The following is a 27393-nucleotide window of genomic DNA, read 5'->3' as shown; positions in this document are numbered from 1 at the left end:
GTAATGGCATCAACTGCTCTTGCAACCTGTACATCTTTAAAATGAGAGAGGCAGACAGAAAAACAGGCAATTGTACAAAAGAATTTATTCCAAAAGTTGTGATAAAAATACGTTTTAAAAATGCACATTATAGACATTTGGAAAGACAATACATTCACTCAAGGTCTCAGGTCTGCAGGCTCTGCTGGGAGTGGTCCCTGCCCACTGCACGGGACAGGACGGGGAGCAGCAAGGCAGCCTCCACCCTGAGCTGGTGCATTTTCTCTGTTAAGGCCAACCCTGCTCACTCTCTTCTCTTTACAAGAACCCAGGAAGGGACTCAAGCCTAAGCAGAGCTCTTTAAGTGGTTACACATTTAGACAAATCAGTTTCTAGACATCCCAAGTACAGGCAACTACAATTCAAGTTAATGGGAGAGGGAGTTCACCCTTATCCTTAATTTCTTAATAAAGAACAAAGTTTGGCTTGCATATTTAGGCACTTAATTTCCAGAGTGCCATCCCATCTAAGCAGTTCCACTGAAAAGCATTTTCACTGCCTGGACACTATATGATTGTAGATGTAGACAAGAAAAACAAGGATTTTTATAAACTTATCTTTCTCACGTGTAAGATGTTCATACACTCGGGATGGAGGGTAGTTGAACATTGCATTTTATTTTAATCTACTTCCAAAACAGAATAATTGTGAAGAACAATTTATAGAGACTATACTGAGGTCCTGCAGGTGGTCTGTCTCCACACAAGGAGAACAGTTTAGTAATATTGCCCTGGTGTGCACTGCAATGGCATTCCATGGCTGTACACACTATGAGAGCCAGAATAACTGAGGACCTTAAATACAAACCTACCCTTTGATATACTGAAAACATCCCACCCCTTTAAAGTGTATTACTGCAGAACACAGCTGTACACATGTCAAATTAAGAATCCACCAGATCATTTTGAAATTATTACAGGCACCTGCACAAAAGGTAGGCTACAATTCCAGTATGAGAGGAATACAGTGTGTTACATGGTGGCAAGAAATGAGAACCTTCCCATGTTGAAAAAGAATGCATTTGACTCTAAACAATTTGAAATATAAACCTGTCTGTCTGCTTTGAAGAGGAGGTATTTGAAGTGCCACATTTCCAAGAGTCCTTCAGGTACAGATACTTCTGTGTCACACAGCTTCTCCTCCACTTCCCTAGTGGGACAAAGCATACAAGCTTTGCTCCTTAATAGCATCCTACAATAATGCGTTCTTACAGCCCTCACAATGCCATTAGAGCAGTTTACATTCCTTTTCCAGTACTAAAGACAATTTATATTTAAAGTGCATCTCAAATCTGGAATCTTTAACTAATACACAAGAAGAATAGGCTGAGGGCTGCGGAAGTGTATTTGTGATACTGATGCCTCTTGATGTACCAGTAGGACAAAGTTCACACAAGGAAGAAACTCCTTGCTAATAAGCATGATTTGGCCAGATTTGTGAGGATTTCTGCAAGTGGAGCAGCACACATATACATGGAGAGCAGAATTTATCCTAGTGAGAAACATTTAACTTGGTAAATGAGTTTAAGCTTTTTGGTAAGTAAGCTTAAGCTTTTCGTTCAGATTTTTTTCCATATTCAGTACTTTTCCTAACCATGTTTCCCAGAAACATTAAGAAAAGTTGATTTGTTAGTTTCTGCAAAAAGAAAAAACCCATTTGTTCTGTAATTCCAACTAAAGTATCTGCTGGTGTGAAATCTTACACACTAAATGTGAAATCTTATACACACTGGTTTAAAAAACAAACGTTTGTTGCTGTAACACCACAGTATTTTGTACAAAGCTCCCTAAAAACAAAACAAACAAAAAAGTCAAGCAGCACCAGCATCACACAATTACAAAATTAAAACAGAAATTGCATAGATTATTTCCTCCAATTTTCCTAATAGTTTGAAAACATTTTTTAGCCTTTATGAGCCATCCCACAAAGTTTCAGTACCATTCAGAGGAACAGAGGAAAGTCTCTGCGTTCACTGTGGCTGAACAGAACGTGACCTTAAAGGCAAAAAGCAATTGTCACTTGAACTGGTGCATGGCTCCTGCTGCTCTGCCTGCAGCTCTGGGGGCAGAGGGGGCGCTCCAGGGTCCCCAGGCCCCGGGAGGGTGGCTGAGAAAACACTGCACTGTGAACTCCCCATCTCTGCAATTGGCAAATTCATTGAATGAAGAGACACAGCAGACACAAATGCGGCGGTGCTATAATCTTCTTCTGGGTGATGTATCTGGGTAAATTCTTTGTCTTTTGTTTTATCCAGGAAATTTGATTCATCAGAAAATGATCTAGAAAGATTATTTGTTCCTCCATACAGTGAGGTCATACAGGTGCTGCAGCTTAAACCTAAGACAAAAAACCAGATAGTGGATTTAATTACAGTATGAGGACATCTTAAACTGTGCTGTGATTTAATATCAGTAAGACTGTCAAAAATCAACTGTCCATATTTTCAACAGATTAACCCTTCATCTCACCTGTGACATCCAGAATTCCTGACAAATTAGAAAACAAACATGCAGGTTATGTAGGCTGATATGAATGGTTTCTCTGTACTCAGTACCAGATAGTGCTTGCAAAAACACACTGTAACTTAAAGCTCATTTTAGAAAGTCACTCTAGCCCTTTGGCCCAACTTTTTTTAGATTTTTCTCACTGTGTTCTTCAAACTTTTAAGAGCTTCACCTGCTGGTTCTGCTCCAACATGGACAGCATTCAAGGCTATTTTACCTGAGGCCAGAGCAAACCTCAGGCCCTTCATCTCTGTGGTTAGACCATACTTCTTCCTTCTTTATTCGCCTTTTGATGGGTGTGGAAGGGGAAGTAACACTTTTGGTGTAGAAAGCCTATACTTTCTTTCTCTGCCCTAAACTATGAGTGCACACAGTCACTTCAAGGTTTGGGTGTCAACAAAACCTGTAAGCCTGTATGGAAAAACACACACATGTATTTACAGTGTCTCCTTTAAGCTGTGGCAGTGAAGGCATGCAGGGGAACTCCCCTCAAGCTGCATTTGCTTGCACATCTGCTGAGACACAGTTTAACTAAACCAGAGCATCCTGCCCCTGCAGCAAACAGCTTGAAGAGAAATGCAAGATGGAACATAACCACCCATTTTTGAAAAGCAAAACTGAAATGTGGAGACAGATTCATCCATCATAACAATACAATAGGGGATTTTTTTGCTACTTGTTATTATGGTGGATGTTTCAGATAAAGCTAGGGTACATGCACCAGGATCTTAAACACAAACTGGTAACATTTCCAAACATGTTGTTCCAAATACCTGAGGAAGATTTTAGTTTTGGATTTTAATTTTGCAGACCCTCCAAATAAAACCTATGTCTTACACAACATTATTAAAAATTTGTTACCTTTAAGAGCTTCAAGCTTTTCATTTTTGACCTTCAGCACTACATCAGTTATCTTTTGTAACAGGAAGTTTTGTGTTCTTTCTCGCCTGATAGATTCAATCAGAGTATCTAGTCCCTTTGGATTTTCTGCTAAGTAGTCCAACAACTTCCCAGCTTTTTTCCTACTGGAAGATCGAGCAGAAATTTCTTCTGTGTCCTCCCTGGTGAGTATTTTCTTGGAGCGCAGGTAATCAAAGTGTCTCTCGGCTATGATCTTATCACACAGGTAAGGACGCATCCTTTCCAAAGCCTGAAAAGCAAAACAAACTGCTATGAGCCAACATTTCAAATCATTTAGGAGCCTGTAGTTGGAACCTATATGATTTTGATGCAGGTTAGCAAGAGATTTTTTAAGGCTGCTGCTGTGTTACTTAGTTGAGATTTTTCTCAGTGTAAAATTTTTTTTTTTAAACTGTTCCCTAATTATCACTTTCATTAACTCTTGGACTGAACTAAGGAGTTCCAATGCTTGTTAAGAAATACAGTGACAACTTATAGAAAATGTGACTACATAAGGTCTGAGGTTAGCACATTTCAAAATAGTCAAGTAAAAATGAAATTATAGCAAACAGCACTCACTTTGTCTACAGATACACCCATTTTCTCTGATCATCTGATTGCCACATTGAGGCACAATTCCAAAATACTGCAGTTACTGATGTTTTCTGTGCATTGAGCAAAAGTGGTCTCAAAGCAATAGCATAAATGTACTCACAGTTCAAAATGTTTGTAAATAAACATATTTATTTACAAAATTTAAGCCTATTTATTTATGCTATTGACAGGTTCAACAAATTACTGACATCCAAAACACATGCACTTTCATCCATAAATGTATGTACTCTCAACAACATTAGTGGCTGCTTTGTGTCCTTTGTAACCCTATTCCATTGTATGAGTGATTTTATATGGCTCACCCTTATCCTTCTCAGCTCTTAACTGCAAGACTCCAAACTTTATAACTCCTCCTCAAGTCAAGCTTGCCCAGACCAAGATGTCCTTGCCAGCTGTAGCTTCCTGAGGTGTGCTGTCCCCTGTCACACACAGTGCTAATGTGACACAGCACCCTGGCTTGCAGAGATCCCATCAAAGTTACCTGAACAGCTCTGAGAGAGCCGAGACTGTCATGAAGCCACAACATTTAAAATGTGACTGCAGAAGCTCTAAAGTCAGATTTATGGGACTGCATTTTGATGATAAAATGTTATTTGTTTCTACCTAAGGTTTCCATCCTTTCCCCTCCAAGTACTGTGGCAGGACCTGTAAGGTTAAGGGCTGAAGTGACTATCGTGCATTTCTGTGAGCTGCAGCCCTGGGTTCAGTCACTGACCCACACTAACACACCTGCCGTGTTACACCTACAGCATCTGACTCAAGTGGCTTTTATCCTTTTTTGGTGTAACTACCCAATATTGCAGTATTACCCTGTGGAAACGAGTACTAGCTTGAAAACATGTCTCACAGAACTATGACAAAGCATTTAAAGGAAATCACTTAAGCATAAAACTAGAAAGAAACAAAAACCAAACTGCAAGCAGTATTCACTGTATTTTAAAGAAATATTAAAAAATCCCACTGAATCAAACATAAGAGACTGTAAATTACAAACAGAACAATGGATAGGCAATCAATAAGTGACAAACTGTGATTTTACTTTTTTTTTAATTAAGCAATCACTTTTTCAGGTTGGTGAGTACATTGCTCCCCAGTCTCACGTGAAGATAAATTAATCCAGAACGAATCAGGATGAAGTCTTCCATCAGATTCCAGACATCAATGAATAAGTATAGGGGAAAACTCAAAAACTCAAGAAAATAAAGAACAATAAGTCTCAATAAAAAATCCCTAAATATACATAACGTAGAAATCCGCTTTTCTAACTAAGAGTTTTACAGGCACCAGGAGCAGCACACACCCTTTCAGCCAAGCTTTGGGTTCCACGTTACTCCCCCCGTTTGCTGCCTCCGGCGCAGGCACCGGGCGGCCCGAGCCCCGCAGCCCAAGCCCGCAGCGCGGCCCCGGCAGGGCGAGCGGGCGGCAGCGGCACACAGCACGGCCGGGCACGGCCCGGGGTACGCGGGTCATGATCAGCCTGGCTCCGGGAGAGCCCGGGGGGCAGAGCCGCGCTCGAGATTCGCCGCCGCCTTCCCGGACGCGCCACGGGCCGGGCCGGTCCCTCCCGCCGCCCCCGCGCCGCGTCCCTCGCCCGCTCCCACAGCGCTTCCGCTCCCCCGCCCGGGCCCCGCTCGCCGCTCCGCGCCCGGCCCGTGCGCCCAGTCCCGGGCCCGCCCGCCACTTACATCCTTCTTCACCTCCGCCATCTCGTCCTCCGTCAGCGGCCGCCCCGCGCCGCCCGAGCTCGACCACGACCCCGGGCCCTCCATGGCGGAACCCTCGGCGGCGCCGCTGGGGAAACCCGCGCGGGGCGGTGCTTCCTCCCGGGCCCCGCCCCCGCCAATGGGCGCTCAGAGCCGGCGCTCCGCCCCGCCCCCAGCGGTACAGCCCGCGGCCCCGCCCCAGCTCGGCCCCGCCCCGCCCCTGCCCGGCCAATGGGCGCTCAGGAGCCGCGCTCCGCCCCGGCCCCGCCCAGTGGCGCGTGCGCGGGGCAGTGCCGGGGCTTGAGGGCGGGCGCGGCTCGCTGGGCGCGGGGGCTGCGCCGCCGGGACTGGGGCTGGAGCCGGAGCCGCCCCTGACCCCGCCGGGCCTCCCGGGACCTGTGGCAGCCCCTCCGCTAAAGCGGCTGGAGCGTGCGGAGCGGTGCCGGGGCCGCGGCTCGTGTGGTGCTGGCGGTGTTCCAAAGCCCCTCCGTGCACTGGGTCGTGCTCCAAGGCAGCAGCAGAGGGAGCCGCGGCCCCGCCGGCACACGGCGCTGCCGCCCCAGGGAAAGGGAGCGCTGAACTGCGGCAATCGGGGCTCTGGCAGCTGGCACGGGTGGAACTCGGGCTGTTTATGCACTCCTAAAATTGTCCTTTCAACAGATAAACATGAACATAAGTAGAAGCGATCAACACTGAGGTTTGCTGTCAGTAAGGAAAACCTGCCAGTTTTATGGTAATTTTACAATTTTGCAAAGTCTTTGATTGACATGCTTTGTTAATGCAATAGTACTTAAAGTATTAATTATTAATTATGACAGTATCTGTTTTACAGTGCTAGCAGTCCCAGCTTTAAAATAAACACGAAGATCTTGCCCAGAACACGTGAAAAGTAAAGGATTAGGCACCTGGTGAGAGGGCTGGTCTCTGCAGAGCTGGGTGTAAAATCAGGGCCAATCCCCAAACTGCTGCCAGCCAGCTCCGCTCCCCGCCACTGCTGTGAGGGCCTCTCTGGCCAGTGCCAACTCTCAGGCTCACCTTCCCCTCACAGCCCTGGCTGCTGCTCATCTGGGGGCACACCTGCTCACAGCCCACGGCCTCCTGGTATTCCCACCCCAAGAAGCCTTTCTTTGCTGTAGTGCATTTAAGTTTCTCAAAGCTGTGTATCTCTGCAAAGTAACCTATTCATCTCCCATTTTCCTGCTCAGAGAGCTGCAGGGCTGACCATTTTTTCCCAAGTTCAAGTGCCTACATTGATCCTCCCCAATCTGTGCTATGCACCCAAAATACATGGAAAGCTTTCAGCTTCTCTGATGCTTCCAAGAGAACTGATTGTGGCACTTCTGAAACAGAGCCAGGCATGTTCCCAGCCCCTGACTCCCACTCCTGTTTATTATATCACATGCCTTTCAGCTCTTCCTCTTCAAGGTGAGTTACATTGTGGACTTTGCTGGCTCCATACAGCACTGCTGATAAAAACATCTCTCATGCATTCTGGATTTAGAGTATTTGTTAATAACCTTGCTCAGCAAGAGGTGCAGTTCAAAGCCATGTGATGTCTGGAGGGTTAGGCTGCTGATTCCTGAGCCGTGTAGGAGACAAACTGGAATGATTTCACTTCAGCAGTCAGGAAGAGAGCATGTGGTTAGCAAATACAAGAGCAGAATATATTTTGGCTGACTTAATGCCAAAACACCCTACTAGGATTTAATGGTGCAGGCAGCAGGAAGAAGGCTTCTCTTTGCACAAAACTCATTTAATCATTGCCATTAAGAAACAAATTCAGGTAAATTGGTACCAACTCTCTCCTGTTGACATGTAAATGAAGTAGTTTAAAATACTAATTGCATCACACTAAATGTATTCACATTAGACACAGCACTGATTTAAACACATTAGTTAAAAATCATATTTTTAACCAATGTTGTAAAATCAGTATGAAGGCTGTGTTTAAGATCCTTTGTCCCTGCTTCTCTGGAAGGAGAATAATAGATGATGGTTTATTTCAAGTCCTATAATACTAGCAAAATACAGTTTGAAAGTAATGTAATTATTTTGCTACAGTTTATTAAGGAATTCCTACTCTGTTAAATTATCTTGGTTTTCTTAAAAAGCTGGAAGAACAGCACTGAGGCCTTGAACCAGCGACTCCCGGGCTGCCAGGAGATGGCACTGATGGCCCACGAGCCCTTGCACACACGGAGCCCAGAGTCACTGCAGGGTCACCCTGCTCTGGATCCCAGCATTTACCCTGCTGGCATTGCAGCCCCAGGAGCAGCCTGCAGCACACCACAGGAGGTATTCAGATATAACACATGCAGTTCTCTGCCAGGTTACCTCAAAGCATTGTCTGCAGTGCAGTTGCCTCTCCTGAGATTGTGGGGGAGAAAAGACACAAGAGCTGTGTGAGTAATTTAACCATAATGGAATGCCACTAAACCTTTGCAGTTTCACCTTTTGTAAGTTACAGTAAATGCAGGCACTGCAGAGAATCATACTGTACTATCATAACATCTGTTTTGTTACCTTGGACAGCAATAAAATTAACCATGACCACTCACAGGCTGTATCTCCTCTCTACACATTATAATTTTAGACTACATTTAAGAGTAATTTGTTTTTAAAGAGTCAAGATTTCCTCTAACAGAATTAAGGGTTTTAGAGCTAATGTCTATAATTGGCTTTACTTCTAGGTATGAAATAAACTTGGAAATAAAGACAGCATGAAACACTATCAAATTAAATACATAAACTTTCAGTTCCAAAAGAAGAAGCATGAACTACACAGGGTAGGGTACAACTGACACTTTATTCCTTCATGATGGAGATATATAGTATTGAAACTGCAAGAATCACAAAAAAAAAATTAAATCAAAGTGCAAACCTCTATTAGAACTGATTATGGAATGTATTGATGTTTTTGGCACAAAAAGTGGGGAATTATATACTGCAACAAGATTAAGTTTAATGAATGTAATGCTTCTGTGCTCAGTAGTCACATTTGTGCACTGCAGAACAATACAAAGTAAAACAGTGACTAACACGATTCACATACAACTCCATACAATTTACATCACAGTCCAGTTAAAACTTCTCTGAAATACATGAGGTCCACTGATACTTTGTTCACAATCACTTAACAATTACCATTGTTTAAGCAGGCTTATCTTTTCAGCTTCCTTATTGATAAAAGCAAAAATAGACAATTTTAAATAGTAAATTATCTTCCTCAAATGGTTCCATGTGGATGTTGATGTTTTCTATTAATTTGGCTCTGACTTCATTGATAAAACATATATGAAGCTGAACAAAATCAAAAGCTTTTTTTCCCCATATTTTCCAATTTGCTGTGAACAAACAGCATTCTGTATACTGGCTTTTTGTTTCCAAAACTGGACATAGTGGTGCCTATGAGCTCTATTCCTATCACATGGAAATCACCAAAAAAAAAATCAGAGCATAGCTTCACACAGTGGCATCTATTTAAAACTGAATATTAGCATGGTAAACACAAGAATACATAAATGGAAGAATTCAAGTTTATCTCATAAGGTACAGTATGCATTCACATTTTCATTACAGAGAGAGACACTGTATTCACATTCTGTTGAAGAAAGAAACCCACATATCACAGACTCTCAGCAAAGATAACATCCATGAAATACCTATAATGCACATTCTGGCTCTTTCAATTCAACTGAGCTAAACTGATTGCTGAAAGGAAAAATCCTTTGATGAGTAATTCAAGACCCATTGCTGAGCTGTTACCACAAGAACTTCAGTATGGGTCTGCTCTGTCATACAGCCTGACAGTTGTTATCAAAGAGTTTTATGTGGGCAGCTATCAGTGTTCAGTGTCTCAGCTCCTTTTTTGGTTTGGGATTTTATTTTATTATTTATATTAATCAAGGATGATGGTTTACATCAGGCATCTGAGAAATGTTCTGGTGACAAAATGTACAGGACATTCATTAGATGCACATGTGTCACTGCAGAAATGTCCTCACAACTGAATTCTTTGTTTGGGCAAAAGAAAAATAAACAGCAAACAGCAAGAACAAGAAGCATTTGGCATGATTTTAGTTCTTAGTACCATACTGCAAATACATAAACTGAAGTGTTCGTAATATTTTTTTTTCTAATGCCAGAATAAAGATTAACAGGAGAAGCTGTGAGGTGAGGGTGATCCCCCTAACCAGCTTAGGTAACTTTTGGCATCAGACTAAGATGTAATTTAGAGCATCTATGTTAAGAGGCTGTGATTCCTACTGAGGCCAAGAGAGAGAAAGCAGGTGTGGTTTTAGAGCACCTCAGTTTTGTGCCTGAAGTCAGACAGTTTGAATACAACAACTGAAGGAATTCAGATCCCTCAGCTGCTCCCTTGCTTTCTGTATACCAAAATGCAGCCCTGAAGCCAAAGTAATCTAAATGGCAAAAGGTGAAAAACCAAACTCTCTGTCTATACAGCTGTTTCTCAGCTCTGAAATCCCAACTCCTCCTCTCCCTCCCCTAGGGAATCAGAGGAATTCATTGTCACACATTCTATGGCTTTCAAGGACACAGGGTGACAGCACTGTCACCAGAAATGGTTCTTTTTTTCTGGAGAAATCTTAAAAAGAGGAGTCACCCTTCTTACCCTCTGAATCTACAGCTCCTGCTGACTGTCATCCTTCTGGCTCAAAAGAAGTTGCTCAGACCCAAAGCAGATCCCTCAGTTTTTCCTCTCTCCTGGCACCTACTCAAGGAGGGAGTGAGTTTAGGATAGTCCATCATGGCTTGGGATACTGTGGAGTGAACAGTGAAGAAGAAGTGAAGAGAAAGACTCAAGTAAGAACTGAGGCAGGAAGGTAAAATCACTTGGGATTAAATGAGAAAAGTGCTCATCATGCCTTGATGAGCAAACTAGAAATGGGAGTCTGAGGAAGGAGACAGGTGAGAGGTGAGAGAGGGTGGAGGAAGAAAAAACCAAAACCAACACTATAGAAATATTTCACAATAAATAAAATAGAAATCCTACAGCCTAACTCTCCCAGTGTAGCTGGATGCTCTGGCTCCCTAGCAAGAGGAGGGAAGAGGGACTGAAGGACATGGATGGGGGCCAGGGACAAATGGACAAGTCAGGATGGGGGGGCTGTTTCAGCTTTGACAGCTCCCACAGCTGCACAGGTTTTTAACAGAGCACAGCTTGCCTTTAGGAGCTCACAGCTCAACACTGCAGGGCCACTTTTTGGCACAAAATCTGTCTAATGTCAGGTTATTTTGAAATGTGTGATACTTTATCAAATATTTAAAAAGCACCAAGGGAAGGCAGAAAAAGATTCCCCACTGCAACATTTACATCCTGAGAGCCTGATCACCTGGCTCAGGTTTAAATGATGGTGCATGGGAATGGAAGAGACAAAGAGGGAACATTAGGCTCACCCTTTGGGACAGGAAAGCCATAAATAGGAAACCCCCCCACTTGCTGTTTGGCTGGCTGAAGAACTTCCTTAGGGCCATGTTCTTTACACATACACTATATTCACTCATCACTGCTCTCTTCCCCATGATACTTTGTGTCATCACAGCAAACAGAGCACGCAGGAAGCATCAGGTGTACTCCGGCAGCTGCCAGGAGGTTTTCCTCTCATTACCACTGAGATGCAGTGAGATGTGCCAGAGAGAACCTACAAGTATGAGTACTTGTGTTTCCTCCCTTATGGCTGCACAAAACAGGTTTCCAAAGGGTAGCCCAGTGGGCATCTGGTTAATTCTGTTTGCTTTCCTGCAGACCACATTGCCCAAGCCCCTTCACTCACTTCCTACTGTACCTCAGCAACACACCACAAGTGGTTCAGGAAAGGTGGAGGAGATGTCTAGGAAGCTGATAACATGTTCAGACTATTTGTCAGTCTCTGGAGAGTTCCCACTGCTGCCTCTGTTTGGGAATTTCTCCCATCCTTAGTTTACAAATGATTTAACAAGAAGCATGTGAATACAATGGCGTGTGCTTCACTTTGCAGTGGCAAAAAAAAAAAAAAGCCATGACTCAGTGGGTAAACATGTTGAGGAATTTGCTACAAAAATTATATTTGTCTTAACTGAATACCACTGTGAATATTCATGCCACTAAAAAAATATAAGATGTTATTGTTCCAAGGAAAACTGTCCCAAGGGCAGATAAAGAAAAAAATTACAATCTTCCAGGAAAAAATAGTTTCCCTTATTCATGGGCATAATCCAGGAATAGCTGTCCTTCAACTCCTTCTATCACCCTTTTCTTTTGAATTTTGCTAGTAAGTGGCCTCCAAATGAAGAGAAAACAGAAAGGAGAAACAAATTTTAAGATGTAAACAAAGAGATTTAACTCCCCCATACTTTAGATTTCTTTTGCATCTCTGCATTTAATTTTTGTGGTCCAGAGGCTTCCTAGGATCTGGCCTTTTAAAAAAACAACTCTCCCATTCTCACCACATTGAAAGTCATGGTCTTATCAGGAAACTGGAACCTGAATTGCAGGAGACAACTTGTGTGGCTGCACTACTCTCTCCTTCTGTCATTCAGGTTTCCCAGGCAGGCATTGCCCTTGGACGCTCCCATCAGAGGAAGCTTTTCCAAAGCTGGTCCCTGGTGTCTGAAATGCATTCCAGCCACAACTCTGCCCAGCAGCAGCAGCAGCACTGTGATGTGGCCAGGACAGTGAGCACAATCCACTGCCCAGTGTCCCAGCTAAGCTTCCCTACCACACAAGGTTCATGAGCCCACTGAGTTTTCTTCAGTCCCCCTAATACTTTGCACCACTGAAAGTAGGAGACTGTGGAAGGAAAAACACATGTAGAGCAGGGAAGCAAGAGAAAAGAAGACAGAAGAGAACAGTGTAAAGACAATAGAGGTGCTTGAAATATTGAGAATTAGCCAGGTTTCATGAAATTTTCACACAGATATGTTAAATCACTAAAGCTAAGGGTTAGCCATTATAATTGTCTTCTGCTAGCCCATGGGACTAACTTACTTCAGAGTTATGTGCTCCCAACAAACCCTACATCCACCTTAAATACCATCTGCAAGGACATAATAAAAATCACAATGCAAAAAATCTGTAAACAAGGGTTAGTAGCACAGTGGTACAGTAGATTGTCAATAAAAACAATAAAAGTGTGGATACAGATTCGTCTACCTTGTGTGTAACATTATTGCCAGTTACAAGGGAGGGACTCTGTAAACTCATCATTCTGAAGCTTTGTTAATAAGCACAGAGCAACAGGTGAGTGACCCATCTACTTTGGCCAGTTCTGTGGCAGCTATTGGGATCAGCATGTGGTCCTTCAGCTTTTCAAATACCTGTTCAGGAAAAAAAAAAAAAGTAAGGGAAAAATCATTACATTTACACCTCTGTTTTCCCCTTTCTCTAAGTATTTACAGAACATGGATTTGCCAGCAGGTGCCAAGCCATCCCAACACTGTTAATCAACAGGAATGTCCACGGTGCGCGTGTGTCGCTACAGGACACAAAACAATACAAGTGCACACACTGCTGCTCTCAAGGTGAAGAAAAGGGAAGTTTATTTTTTGACTCCGACATTTATAGTTTTCCAAAAGTGACAGTGGATTGGAGAGTGAAAGTGCCACCTCTCCAATGACACTGCACAAACCAACAGTCCATCAAATTCCTCCTCCTCCATAAAAGAATGCAAAACAATAAGTTATTTACAGAAAGCGTGTGAGAAAGTTTGCTACAAGAATGTAAACATCAGAAGGCCTAGAAAATCTTTAAAAATCAGGGTGGCACACGTGGCCCTCTGGCTGTGGCACTCACGGCACCCCATCCCTGCAGCAGGGAGCTGCTGGGCCTGGCTGGGGGCGCTCACCTTGGCACTGTCCGGGAACTCCTCGGGGGCGCGGTGCAGCAGCACGTGGCCCTTGCTGGGCACGTTCAGGTAGATGCAGTTTGCGGCCGCGTCATCAGGCACTGTCAGCTTGTCGTAGCGGTGGTCGCTCATCTGCTGCATGGTCTGCCAGGAGACAAAGGGCAGCTATTGACATCAAACACGTGAGCAGCCCCAAAGTAATGGGAGAACAGAATCTTCAGAAATAGCTAATTGTGATTGCCAAGGCAGTCAAGGGCCATTTTGCTATGCAGCAAGTACAGATATTTCCTTTTATCTCTGCCTTTATGGAAGAATCTACTAAACCTAACTGAAAAGAGCCATAGAAAACCTTTGTGCAATGGTTCCTGCAAGCAGCAGGATTAAGCAGGGCACTTGGTAAGAATCCTCTGTGGGGTCTTTTCCTCAAGGATTGCACACTGAGTATGCAAAACTGCTCCTGACACTGATTGAGACTCTAGGTGCTCAGCACCTATTAAAAAAAAGCAACCATTGTTCAGTATTTATGTAATGAGTATGAATTAAACCAAACAGGACAGGAATGGTTCCCAGCTTGGATATCAGCCCAATCTTAATTCTTTTCAAGGACCTCTGTTCTGCCTTGCAGGCAGTTACTCTTTCACTAAGCACCTGTGCTGGGGGGTGAGCAGGCACGTCTGCCTAATCCTCGTTCCCAGGGGGACAGCAGGACAGCACAATGCCTGCCTTGCACAGGAGAGCTGCTGGCCTGCAGAGGTTTGGGTATAAATACACAAATGTAGACCCTGGCTAGCTGGAATTTCAGAGACAGAGACTCAGGACACAACAAGCATGCAATACCATGTTTTGGATCAGATCCATTTTAGTAAGGATGGGAAAAGCCTGAAGACAAGATGCCTGATTCCCAGTTGTAGCATTTCAGCTTTACATCAGCTTCAGCCTCACAGAGACCAAGAATAACACAGAACTGAACAAGACTCAAAGTCCAAAACTTTGGTCCTACTGAAAGCCTAAGCAAACTGCAGGTGTTTCCATTTCTCCTCCAGCCCACCTGTGTTCCCACATACATGCAAAGATGCAAACAGAAAGAAAAAGCTTTTTTCAGCTTAAAATATTCACATTAATAGTATCTTTAGAAAAACCCGGTCTTTTGTTAACAACATTTTTCAACTAAATTCCCTTCTCAGGGAGAACCCAGAGATTTATATCACACAGCAGAAAGCAGACTTCAATTTTAGGCACAGTTAAGTTTGCCATTAAGTTGCTTCTAAGGTCATTCATCTGTACTACTTCTCATTCATTAAAGAAATACTGCTAAGGAAATGTAGCTGATTCATAACAAGGTCTACACAACATACTGGGAAGCAACAAAGAACTCATGTTTGCCCACACCTATGGTAAGTAATTCCTTTGTAGGTCCACATTTTTCATGTTCTAGCCTGAGTCATCCACATCCCGTGGAGAACATGAAACTCTCAACAAAGAATGCCATGCATTCTTGAGGAAGTGTTATCAGATTGTCATTTCTTGTTCCTTCTCATGTTATGAAACTCTCCCAAGTTCCCAAGGACACATCTACCTCCTTAAAAGGTTAATGTGTTTCTCTGGGCAAAAATCCTTGCACCTTTACTTCACCAGATGTAATTTTGTATTTTCGTATGCTTAGCACAGTTGATTTTCTTTTTTATAATTTTGTTTCTGTTATGTTGCCAGGATGAGTTTTATTCTGTTTCTTTGATGTTGCAGATGTCCTGCACCTAGTGTGGCTCTTCTACCTGGAAACCAGAGCCTCCACCTGCAGCTTCCCTTTTCCTTCCTATACAATGTTTTTAAGTCCTGACTAAGGAAACATTCATTCAATCTGCACTAAAATACATGTATCAGGAGAAGAAAAGCCACTATGCCTGGATTTTACTAAGCTCCTAAGCAGCTGCTCTTTCTCCACTCCTTGTTGAAAACAGAATTCTGGTACTGTAGGTTTTTGTAGGAACATCAGAAATACATTGTGAATCTCTGTGAAATGTTTCCATATGAAATTATGAAAGAATTCTTAAGCAGAAGGGTAAAGACAAGTCTCCCATTCATTTGCTTCTGCAAAATGCTGAAGTGGGAAGTACACCAGCAAGCAGATAAAGGACAAGTGGCAGGGCCCTAGTGCCCCAAGGACCAGCTTTGGGATCCTGGGAAATGATGCCAAGGGCACATTAAAAGGATTGGTCTCAGTATTAAAAAGCACACAAACGGTGGTGGAATCAGTTCAGAAACAAATCAGAAAACCTGAGCGAGAAAGCGAGACAAAGCAGCACAGGAGTTTGAGGACACAGCTGTGATAGTGGGACTGGGATCTCAGCTAGCTGGAACAGCACCACAAGAAAGCTTTTATTACTAACTGGAGGTTTGACAACACAAGATTACTCTCTTCCTCAGCTCTTAAGATAAAAAGGAAATCATATTTGCAAGCTTTCATCGCTGTTATAACTATGCCTGACTGTTGCAGTAAAATTTCAAAAACCACTTACTTGAGAGAGTGCCCAGGCAATAACACCCCAACCTGCCCCACAGGGAGGCTGTGGATGCAGCAGAAATGCACCAACACGACACAATCAGGGCACTTTGCAGACCCATGTGGTTTTCTGTATTTCTATTATGTGAAGTCATTAAGCACATGTGCCTGGCCAGATTGACTCCAGGGCAGAGAAAAGGAGATAAAAGCAAGGTCCTTTGATTGTATTTTCTATCAGATACATCCCAAAATATGATGCATTTATATACAGAGGGCTGGCTTTCTGTGCACAAACGTTGTACAACCAGCTATGTTAAGAGCCAGGCATTTCCCGCGTGCCTCGTTTTTCTGGGAATTTTCCTCAGCCTAAAGAGGGTAATTTTCACTGCACATTCTCTCAGCCCTTAGTCATGCTTTCCTTATGTTGAAGTCATCCACATAGCCTAAAATGCCTTCTCTATAGTTTTTACAGTGTGTCCTCAGACAACTGAGGTAATGGATAAGCTAAATAACCCTAACTATGAAGCAGCATTATACATGAAGGAAAAAGTGTATGTGTGACATTATCTCTGACAGAACTTAAGATGACTGCATGCACTTTTAAAAGAGGCCAAGCCTAGCTACAAATGTTCCCCCCTCCATGAGGAAGGCCCCAGTCTGAGCCCTGCTGCCTGCTCACTCTGGGACCTACTCACATCCAGATTGCTGCAGGACAGAGAGCGACCAAACCCACCGGCAATGCACATTTTTATCCCCAACTCCCCACAAGCAGAACCAAACACACACTGAGTGTTCCTCTTGCTAACAGGGCATTGAGCACCACACTTAAATTGCCTGTGTGATGCTGACAGAGAAGCCCAGATTTCCAGGGTTTGATGTTTGTATTGATCAGCCACTGTTTTCCTGACTGTCAACACTTAAAAGAAAAATCAAACCTAAGCCCAAATGGAGCTGCACCCTTGGGATCATTCCCCCACCAGCTTTCAGCTATCTTTTCTTAAATCCTTCAAGTCAAAGTATTCTTAAAAGAAAACTAGTCATGTCAAACTATTTAAGATAATTCTTCCATCCCACCTCTTTTCTTTCTTTCCAAGCACATTAAACTTCAGCCCATTTGACACTGATGCTTAAACAACTTTTGGCCTGGGATCCAAGAGAATGAAAGGTGTGAGAAAAGATTACACTATGTCAAGGTTTCACCTACAATGACAAAAATGAAGTATTTTTATGGTGCAGGGCAACTAAAACTGCTGAGAAGAATAACAGAAATAGGCTGGATGGGTGTTTGGAAGGTCAACATGTTTCTTTTCTCACTTGTCTGGGAACAGTGTCAGGCTATGTCATCATGCAGCAAAGGCAAAAGATGAGGACAGGCACCTGACCAGTCCACTGCCATATGGAGGGACAGCTGAGAAAGGTAAATTAGTGCTTGCAAATGGAAAATACTGCTGATTGCCAAATCTACTTTTAAAAATTCTCACAACATCCAGAAGAGCTTTTTTTTAGTGCTGCATGGTAGGGTGTCTCCAGTCTCAGGTGAGAGGTACCCACTTTTGCATCCCAACATAGGGAGTGGAGGTGACCAAGATCTGGCGCATGGTTTCCAGGACCTCAACTCATCAGCTGTCATACAGAGTGATACCAGCTGCACATCACTTTACACTGAAACCAAAATTCATTCACTGATTTATTGCCCTGACTGCCCTTTGAGTTTCTTCCTCATTTCTTCATATTTAGAGAAACAACTGGCATGGAGACAGAAAGCAGCAGCCTTTGGGTTCAACACCACAAAGTGCAGGACAGAGTGGAGCTGATGAGCTGTGCCACAGTGCCATGTGCCTCGTACAGGACTCAGCAACTTCTCACAGTTTTCTTAAACAAAGCAGTGACCATGAAACCCTTGGCTAGGCTGGCCAGAGGGGACAGAAGAGCAGAGCTGGAAAAGCCAGCAACCTTGCTGTAATGTCAAGATCTATCAGGAGTGTCCCCCCTGACACGCAGACAGGCAGAAGAGACAACAGCGTAGCAGACTCAGTAGGAAGGGGCCATCACAGCCACTGTGAGCAGCATAAATCAAAGGAGAATGATCTAAGCCTTCTTGTCAGGCACTGAGAAGTCTGATAGGGATCCAGGACAGGACAGCCCAGACCTACAGACACAAACCACATGAGGATCTCTGTGAAGCCAGCAGTGCCCTGGGCTGCCATGGTCAGCACGCCAGATTTCTCAGTCCATCCACGGCCAGAGTGTTGCTTTCATTTCCGCCCAACACCCACGGTCCCAGCAGCTGGGCTTTGGGCTTTGCCTCCCTGCTGCACCCTCCCAGTCATGTTTTCCAGAAGGAAGAGTTCTTACAAGCAGCCTCTCCCACTCTGCTCCTCGGCTTTTCCTGGCACAGGACACCTTTTGCATCACCACAGATGCGATGGGCACCGCGTGTCATTGGCGTGCACACCTGCACTGCTGTGTCCCCCTGAGCCACCATCCCTCATGGCCACACTGTCCCCTGCCTGCCAGCTCTGCCAAGGACCATGCAAAGGGAAACTATGGCTGAGAAGGAGCAAAGGAAGCAGATTACGTGGGCTGTTGTTCTCAGTGGAGGAGGCAGGAGCCTTCCGACGAACATCCTGTCGTTTGGAACAGGAACCCAGGGAGAGAATGGTCAAAGGGAAAAAAAAGAAGCAAAGAACAGAAACATGAGTCCCCATGTACGCACAGCACATGACATCTCCCCAGTCAGCCTCTGACCCAGCTCCTGTGCCTGACAGCCTTACTGGCGAGGAAAAACATGCACTGAAAGGGACACTTTCCTCACCCTTTAAAAACCAACAAACAAACAAAACTGATTCATAAATAACCTCTAGTATATAAATATATACTTTTGAATCTTTATATTCCAAAGACACTCCTGCACATATGCAAACTGAACAGCACTAACACTCAGATAAGTGCAGTGGCTATTACATCATCTAAAATTAATTCAAAGTAAAACACAATGGGTTGACTTTTTAAGGTAGGAGGTCATCTGGCACTCAGTGACGACCTACATCCTCTGAGATGGTAGGTACCCCTAATTCATAAAGTAATGAAGAATCCGAAGGAGATAAAGGAAAGTACATAGAATTTTATAAGTTGATTCATGTATTGATTGATTATAAATTGATTAATTTTCCTGTCTACAAGGCTGAGAGAACCAAAGTCTCATTTTTTAATGTTTAGCTTAAAGGGGAAAGTTCCCAACACTTCTTTGTATTTCACTAAACTTTCTTTGTTCCCACATTACAAAAAAGTCAGCATTCATCTGCACTTTCTGCTAATTCCCTACCTGATGTCATCTTCTTTGGGTTATTAATATTAGTAATGATTTCCACAGCAACCCATTGTGATAGCATAAATAGAGGATTATGACTTCATGTGGGGAATAAGCAGAGGCACAAATGATGAATTCTTAAGGAAGAAGAGATAATGTTTTCATGCGAACTTGTGCATTACTAGAAAAGACAGTTGCTAGACAGACAATAGGAAAAGCAGAGCCTTTTCCTGCTGCATGGCAGTACAGACTGTTTTCTAAGAACACCAGAGAGATGAAGTTGTTCCTTAGGTGTCTGGAGGCATTTCTGTGGCAGAGCTGGGAACCCCTCTGCTTTATCCAGGCACTATAACCCTGCTGTCATGCAGAGAAACACTACTCAGCTCTTCAAAAGCTGGCACATTGCAGACACTTCAGTTACACAAGATGGAGTAAGAACAAAAGGCATTTAATCAAAGGAATGGGGGCAACTGCCAATACGAGAACAACTCCTTGTGCTCGAGTCTTTAAAAGCTCTGCTCTGATCACAGCTTGGACAGAGACCAAGGGCATAGCTACCCAAAAGACACTCCTTTCTATATCATCCTTAAGATGTGGTTTTGATAAGCCTCCCCTGATCACTGTCAAAACAGCTGCATTATCAATAGCATCCCCCAAGGAATAATTTAGGGGAAGAATGAGCAGCTCCACTCCCAACAGAAGATACTGGATGAGAGAGTCAAGAACAAGGCAGGACCATCATGTCCTGAAAGCAGGAGGAAAAAAGAGAGGTATATTGCTAAAGTCATGGCATTGCACTACTGCAGATATTCCAACAGAGTCCTGACCATAAAGAAATCCCATTGAATAATGAGGCTGGACTCAAGATACCAAGGACCAGCATCAAAGTGCAGATGTGACCACTGCTCTGGGTCCTGCTGGGACAAGTCTGTCAGGGGACACGAGGGGTTACTCTATCAGCTGCATCACCTGCTCTGTCTTGCACCCTGACTGGCAGTGCTGCTAAGTCCTGAATGTGCCACAGCCACACTGCCTCTGAATTAGCACCCACTCTCTCAAGTGACCAACTGAAATCCCAGATGTTTCACATGCCACTCCCTTATTCCAGATCTCAGATGAAACAGGCCAGACTCAGCTGACTGCAGGGCTGAGCCCAGGCCATATGGAGGGATGAGTGCCCTCCCTGCCAAGATCCATCAGCATTCCTCCCTCACCCTGCATCACCCCAGAGCAGTGCATGCACACCAAGCTCTCCCTGCCAGTCCTGTGGCGACACCCCAGGGCTGCTCCTTTGGTCAATGCCTGCTACCAGAGCCTACCCAAAGGACAGACTCATTTCTCAATGGTGAGATGACAATCTTTTTAGTAGGAACTTGCTACAGATACAATCCACACTGCTGGCAAGGGAATAGTTGAGCTTGTCAAAGCCAGGAACAACATGTGTGACCCTCAAATGCTTTGGGATTACTACTGGATAATCCAAAGAGTGACAGAGATGGTCTGATCAAGGACTGTGTCCACAATCATCTGCTGCTGTCCAATCTTCACTCATCACAAAGTGGAGGGAAATTGTGCTCTGTATCAACCAATACAAACGGCCACAAATGTGCCTCTTCTGGATTTGGTATAGAGCAAGAGAATGCAGAAAGGAGTGTGCAACAGATGCTGTGTCACAGCTCCCATTGTCACCTTGCCTAGCTTTTGCCTTTGCTGCTGGAACCTGAACTGGATTATGTCCTGGGCCAGTTGCTGCTATTCTGCTGTCCCAACAAGACCCCAGGGCTGTGTCCCTTGTTGGAGAAAAAGTGGTGCAGGGTGCTCACCTGCAGCACTGCCTCATCAACTCCCTACACCGGGACTGGCACTGTCACAGCCCAAATCTGTCCTCATTCACGTCCACAGGAAAGGTCAGCAACTCTGGCAGTGCCTGATCAGGGCCCAAAGGTGACATGTTTACAGGAAACCCTGCCTTCTCCAAGGGACCTGAGAAATAATCCCAGGCTTCATCCTCTCAACAGCCATGGCTGATGTTCAAATGTGGAATTACATGTATGGAATTATAAACAGGTTTAACTACAAGAAGGAATTAAATGCATGCTGGAAACAGCAGAGGGAAGTTAAAGTTTCAGATGTGATAGTCACCAGAGGCCCCAGTATTTCTGCACTTCATCTGTCTCTTTCTTTCACCAAGTTTCCTCAAGTGCCACTTTTCAGCTGCAGTCCAAATAAATACACTACACTTGCCAAAACCTGAAGAGGATTTAATGGTTAAAATGTCATTTCTGATTTATTATCTGCTTCTAGCATGTGGTCCATTATCCTAAACTCTGTGGATTCATTTCCCAGCTCACTTGCAGAGCTTTACATTACACATACTGCACTGAACTCAAGATCAATTGCACTTGGCCATATGTGAGCACCAGATGCAATTTCTTTTTCTATTTTTGAAGTCTGTAAGTTGCAGCAGTAAGAACAATCAAGAAAAATCTCTATTTCAAACCAGAATGTAAGCAGATAAACCCCAATTTAAATGTAAAATGTTAGAGTAGCACGATATGGCAGTTCTCTAGAAGCAGTTGCCTAACATGACATGAGAAAACAACTCAGTTACCAGAGATGGTTAAAGACAGCTCAGTCATCTTGCTTGTATGAGTGCATTTCCAGTCACAAAAAATGAAGGAGGAGTTTAAAATAACAAATTATTACAATAAAGGAGTGGCATGCTGGGCTGTGCCAGGCAACACTCAGCAGGAGCTCAGGGGACTGTGCTGCCACAGACTCTGCTGGGTAACAGGAGAACAGTGACAGCACTGCTGCAGCTCAGCTCATTTGCGGAAATCCAGGGAACAGCTTTTAATTCCAAGTGTCAGTTCCTCCAAGATCCTATTGCACTTGTATTTTCACAAGACTGCAAGAAGCTGATTGCAATTTTTTTCGCTTTGGTGGCAAGTAAACAAACACAAATACATTGTCAGAAAGCAAGAATTCAAATGTTAGGGGAAGCTGGTGATCAGCAGCACGGCAAATGCCATCATTTCCAAGACAGAAAATTTACCCATTTGTTTGCCAATAGTTTCTCATAGGAGATTTAGACTCCTGGACAAATAGCCAGATCCAACTCACTGGAACACGTCCTGGGTAACTCCATATGTTGCTGTGACATGGCTGCCTGATGTAACCTGTCAGCTCTCTAGGAGCATGAGAAGAGCACATGCCATGGGACAAAACCCTGCTCCAGCCCAGAATCCCTAACCTCAGCTGGCAGTTGATTTATTTTTAAAAATATATCCACCAACAATCAGAGACTGCTAGATTATCTTGGTAATTATCATGTCCTTTTTAAAATGTATTTGCTTATTACTTTACCTTGATTAATGCTGGTGTTTACTTGATGGTTAGTTACCAGCAATATTTGATCAAGTTAGACAAAAAATGCTTTTGGTTACAATGGTTAAATTGATGCTAACATGATTAGCCGAGCAGTGCAGAAGGGTTTAATCAAACTGATGAGTTCTCAGATTAGTCCTGGCTCAAATTCAAATTGCAGCACTGAGCAACCAGTATTGTAGTTGAATTTTGCTCATGTTTATAAACACACTATACAAGTGTAGGGCCTCCTCCTCCTTCTTTCATGACAGAACCTTTACTTCCCCTCTGTGAATTCTAAAAGATAAGTTTCCTCATGGCAACATCCAAAGTAAATATCTCCACTGGTCTGACTGTATCTCCTTCCTCCCTTTTAACATCAAATTATCAGATTTTTACTCTAAAAAGCTGTAAATAATAACCTGCATATTCTGTTTATTTCCATTAAGATAAATGAAGTTAAATCAATACCACCATTCTCTTGCCTGACAGAGACATTCTTTTTGGTTTGCACACACAGGAGACCCTAACACAAAGTTGTTGTTTCCTCTTTCACTGATCTATGTGTATTTTAAAATTCCAGCATCCTTAAGCAGATATTTTAAAAAGAGCAGAAAGAGATGTGCTGTTTAGAATATTTCCTTAGGTGTTTTACCTTGAGGGCTTTCTGTGCAGCTTCACTTGATCCAATAGCAATCAAGTTTGGTCCAGCCATACTGCAAAAGCTCTTCAGATGCAAAGAATCATGAACAGGGACTGTGGAGACAGCATAATCCTGTATGGGAGTAAAGAAGGGTGCTATAAATATTTTTAAGTGTCCTAGTTCCATAATTATATGGAGACATTCCATAATTAATTTTACTCTCTGCAAATTATGTACCCCGGGGCATAGTGTCAACTGTTTAAGTATGACACTCTCCTCTGGACCAGCTTGTATTGTCTGGAGACTGACATAAAATCCAGAACATGTTTCAAATACTTCTATTGTTGCAACCATAAAGAAATACATTAAAATGCTTAATTAAACAGTAGGTACATAAAACCTCTCCAGGAACCAGCAATAAGAACACAGGGCTGATACATGAGAACATGAAGAACGTGAGTGTTTATGTGCTCTCAAAAAATAACAGCCTCCCACTATCCAACTGATTGTTATGCAGCAATCTCACATTTCAGATCCAACTTCAGCATCTATCACTTTACAGGATGCTCAAACCTTTCAGCAACTTGTACCTTTGGGGTTCTTTAAATTAGGTCTTAAATAAAGTACATGAGTATGACAAACAGCCAGTACAATTGTTCAATTAGTTCAGTGAATGACAGTTTCTATTTCCTGTGGCATGAAGGAATCTACAAACCTTAAATGTGTCAGCCAGAATTTCTGCACCACGTTGATTTGTCCGCCTGGAGAGACCTACGAAAAATTCTCTGCCTGGAATGAAAAATCAGACTAGCTTTAGAGACATTCTGAAGCAATCTTTCAAGGATTTTCATGTTATATGTTTCTCTTCTCAAGCTGAGTATTTAAACTGAAAATTCAGCATAAAAGAATGCAACCTGCAATTGTGAGCTGATAATCTAAAGCAATTAATCCTTTGCCAGAAGAGATATTTAACCAGAAGCATAAATAGCTTCCTCTTCTAAATCTCTCCAGTGGTCATTGGGTCAGGAAAGACAACAGCTGGGCTGGATTAGCACACCACTGATTAACCATTTCCCTCTCCCTTTGAGATTTCGTCTGGTCTCAAGGCAGATCTGCAGTCATCAGCATCCTCCAGCAGCAGAGAAAATCAGCGCTGGATCTGCACTGCCTGAGGAAGGCCTCCCTTGCTGGCCTGCTTCTGTAGGAGACTCTTCTTTCCCTGTGGTGCTCCAAGGCAGGCAGGCAGCCTCCTGTGATGCTGATCAAAACAAACAGGCTCATTCAGCACGGGCAGGGAGCAGCCCCGTGTGCAGCCAATGGGAGAAAATGCCTAATGGGTTTAATGACATAAAAAACACAGGCAGTATCTTCATCTTTGAAGTCAACCATGCATGTAAGGCTCATGACATCTGACAGGCAACTCCACCACATCCTTGATAAAGTAATTTTTTTTTTTTCATTTAATTCATTGAACTAGTGACAATTGTCTGCATCAAGCTTTTACAAGTCCTGAAAATGAGTCTGGTGAACGTTAGCTGCTTGTAATAAGAAATATGAAACAACCCCAGACAGCTGACTACTGAAAGCATTTTTCTTACTGGCACTTTACAAGCTAAAATAAAATCTGTATGCACAGTGCTGTTCTTTGTAGTGTGTGTACTGCTACTCCATTTATTCAGGTATTAGGCAGGACATTGCAGGCTGCACTGAGAACTCATCTCTCAGCAACCTTCGTGACATTTAGCAAACAACAGATTCAGCAAACCACAGGAATGACATTTTATTATGCTGCTATCAGACAACATGCAGTCTTTAAGACAGCCAGAACATGTAAACAGCAAATTCACTCCCTGTGATTATTATACCTGTAAATAAGACATCTCCACCATCCAAGGTTGCATTTTCATCCACCATTTCAACTATATTAAGGTTGAGACTTTCCAGTGCCCTCTTCATGGCTTCAACCTGTTTAAAAGAAAGTTATTAAGGACATATTGTACTGTTGAAAAATTTTTTAAACCTGCCAAAAATGCATATAATTAATAAGAATTAAAGCCTTTTAATGCACCTTCAGCAAGATGGATGGCCATCACAGTTCCCCACCTGTGGTCAGAGGCCTCTGTGGTCAGGGGGATGGGTTGGCAAAGGGCAGAGATCGGGCTCTTGTCTTTGCAGTGCAGCATTCAGGAGGCACAGACAAGGGCCCCAAAGCACATGTTAAGTCCAGTCCCTCTGCACAGCAATATCCTCTTGCAAACCTTGTCCCTCAGACTTGGGCCAGAAGAAGCAGCAGCAGAGGAGTGAGGTTCATTCCTTCCACTCTGCTCAGACACAAAAGGTGGCTCTGCCAGCCATGGAGGCGGCAGCTCTACCCCAAGACCCTCTTCAGCCCAAAGGAAAAAAAATCCCCTAGTCAGTAAATGTTCAAATTCCTTATGGCTTTGCAATTTTACTAGGCACTAGTTCTTGCATGTTTGAGCTACCCTGCTTCAGAATCACAAGACATTTCATGCCTATACATTGTGGGGCTTCCTGCTTGCTGTGGAGAGCCACACACATGGCTGAAGCCAGAGCCTGTTTCCTGCTGAAAGAAGCTTGTATCAGGAGCAGGGAATGCAGCTTCAGTAGGTTCCTTCTTTCCCACTAAGGGCTGCTGAGGATGCCTAAAGCAGCAACTGTTTCTATAGAGGCTCATATCACTTGCCATCCAGAACAGGGCTGTGTTCAAACAGCATCACTGTGGTGCCTTGTAAGCCAAAAAAAGAGCCTAAACACAACCAACCACTCATCAAAAGCAAAAACCCATAACTTGCAGAATGTCCATAAAAATAAGAGCTCATCCATATAAATGTGAACTTGATATCACACAGGGGCATCTGCATGTTCAGTGAAACTTCCCCACCATGGTTAACTAGAGGTGCCCAGAAAGCATTAATAAACATGGCAAACACAGAGGACTCCTTTTATATTCTGCATGTCCCACAGATCACTCATCTATTTAAGGGGCTAATTAGGCATTTCTAGAAAAAACACATGAAGCTAAAACAAGTGACACCATACTAGTCTTCCAGCACTGTACAACAACAGAGGCAGTCCTAGCAGTCCTGCTCCTGGGCTCTGCCAAACTACCCCTGCCACAGCAGGAAGGACACCTGATGGTGACAGGTCCTTCACTCTCACTGTGGCAGCCTCAGCACAAGAGCAGCACAGTTTGGCTGACACCTTTCTAAGAGCAGTGCTGGCTTCATGGAATAAGGAAAGGGCCAGACATGATCCACCTAAGCTTCCTTTTCCTGCTCATTTTCCATGACCTGGCAATGTGGCATTTGTGAGTGATCTCATTAACCCCCAGCCCTAAAGGCAAGGGCAGGTGCCCATGGGCTGCCAGGACAGGTGATGTGGGTCTGTGTGGGATACACTGGGGCCAGCACTTTATCCAAGCCTCATCTGCTCTCTGGATGTTTCTCTTCTCCTCTAGCATCTTCTCACTCTCCAGTCACTGGAGAGAAAAAACCCAGACAAGTACAGTGTTAAAGTAGGTGCCTCAGTTAAAACTTGTGAAGGACAGAGACAGATGTTTGTGCCACCTGCAGAACTCTGATGGGTTATAGTGCAACTCAGAACTGTATGCAGGGGGTTTCTGACAGCAAGAGATGCATAGAGAACTATCTAAGGCCTTGGCATGCAGCCTGGAATGAGCCTACAGCATGCCATTTACAATTAACACTTCTCTTTTGCTCCTCTGTCTTTCATCTGATGTTAAAATGACTTCAGGCAGAAACCTGGCACTCAAGAGTCTCCAGGCTTAGCAGAAAGGCTTCATCTTCCTTAGTGTTGTTGCTTAACCTCCAGCATTCTTTAAAATTAGGTTTATAATGTGGATTGGACACACATGGTGTTTTACAAATAAATGGGGAACAGCTGAGGTAATATTGGAAAACTGCTGTTGTACAAACACGGCAACATTTC

At 43.6% G+C, this 27393-nt stretch overlaps 2 protein-coding genes across 2 annotated transcripts in view; both read right to left on the bottom strand.

The window, feature by feature from the left end:
* Positions 1 to 61: 61 nt before the first annotated feature.
* On the bottom strand, positions 62 to 5868 carry BCL10 (BCL10 immune signaling adaptor). The gene is made up of 3 exons (XM_064720385.1): positions 5744 to 5868; positions 3405 to 3693; positions 62 to 2376 (listed from the first exon to the last, which is right to left on the bottom strand). Exons 1-3 carry the CDS (start codon positions 5825 to 5827, stop codon positions 2009 to 2011), a joined length of 741 nt encoding a protein of 246 aa, XP_064576455.1. The 5' UTR covers positions 5828 to 5868; the 3' UTR covers positions 62 to 2008.
* A 2680-nt stretch (positions 5869 to 8548) lies between these two features.
* DDAH1 (dimethylarginine dimethylaminohydrolase 1) overlaps positions 8549 to 27393 on the bottom strand; it is a 56256-nt gene continuing 37411 nt past the window's right edge. The window contains exons 2-6 of the mRNA XM_064719501.1: positions 25290 to 25389; positions 24140 to 24213; positions 23437 to 23556; positions 13606 to 13749; positions 8549 to 13078 (exon numbers count right to left, since the gene is read on the bottom strand). Of these exons, the coding sequence (XP_064575571.1) occupies positions 12965 to 13078; positions 13606 to 13749; positions 23437 to 23556; positions 24140 to 24213; positions 25290 to 25389 (552 nt within the window). The 3' untranslated portion in view covers positions 8549 to 12964. The remainder of the gene's footprint in view (positions 13079 to 13605; positions 13750 to 23436; positions 23557 to 24139; positions 24214 to 25289; positions 25390 to 27393) is intronic.

Source organism: Zonotrichia leucophrys, chromosome 8, assembly GCF_028769735.1.
Source record: "Zonotrichia leucophrys gambelii isolate GWCS_2022_RI chromosome 8, RI_Zleu_2.0, whole genome shotgun sequence".
NCBI lineage: Eukaryota > Metazoa > Chordata > Aves > Passeriformes > Passerellidae > Zonotrichia > Zonotrichia leucophrys.
Note: the sequence above shows the minus strand (reverse complement) of the source record. Positions and strands in the feature narration are given on the sequence as shown.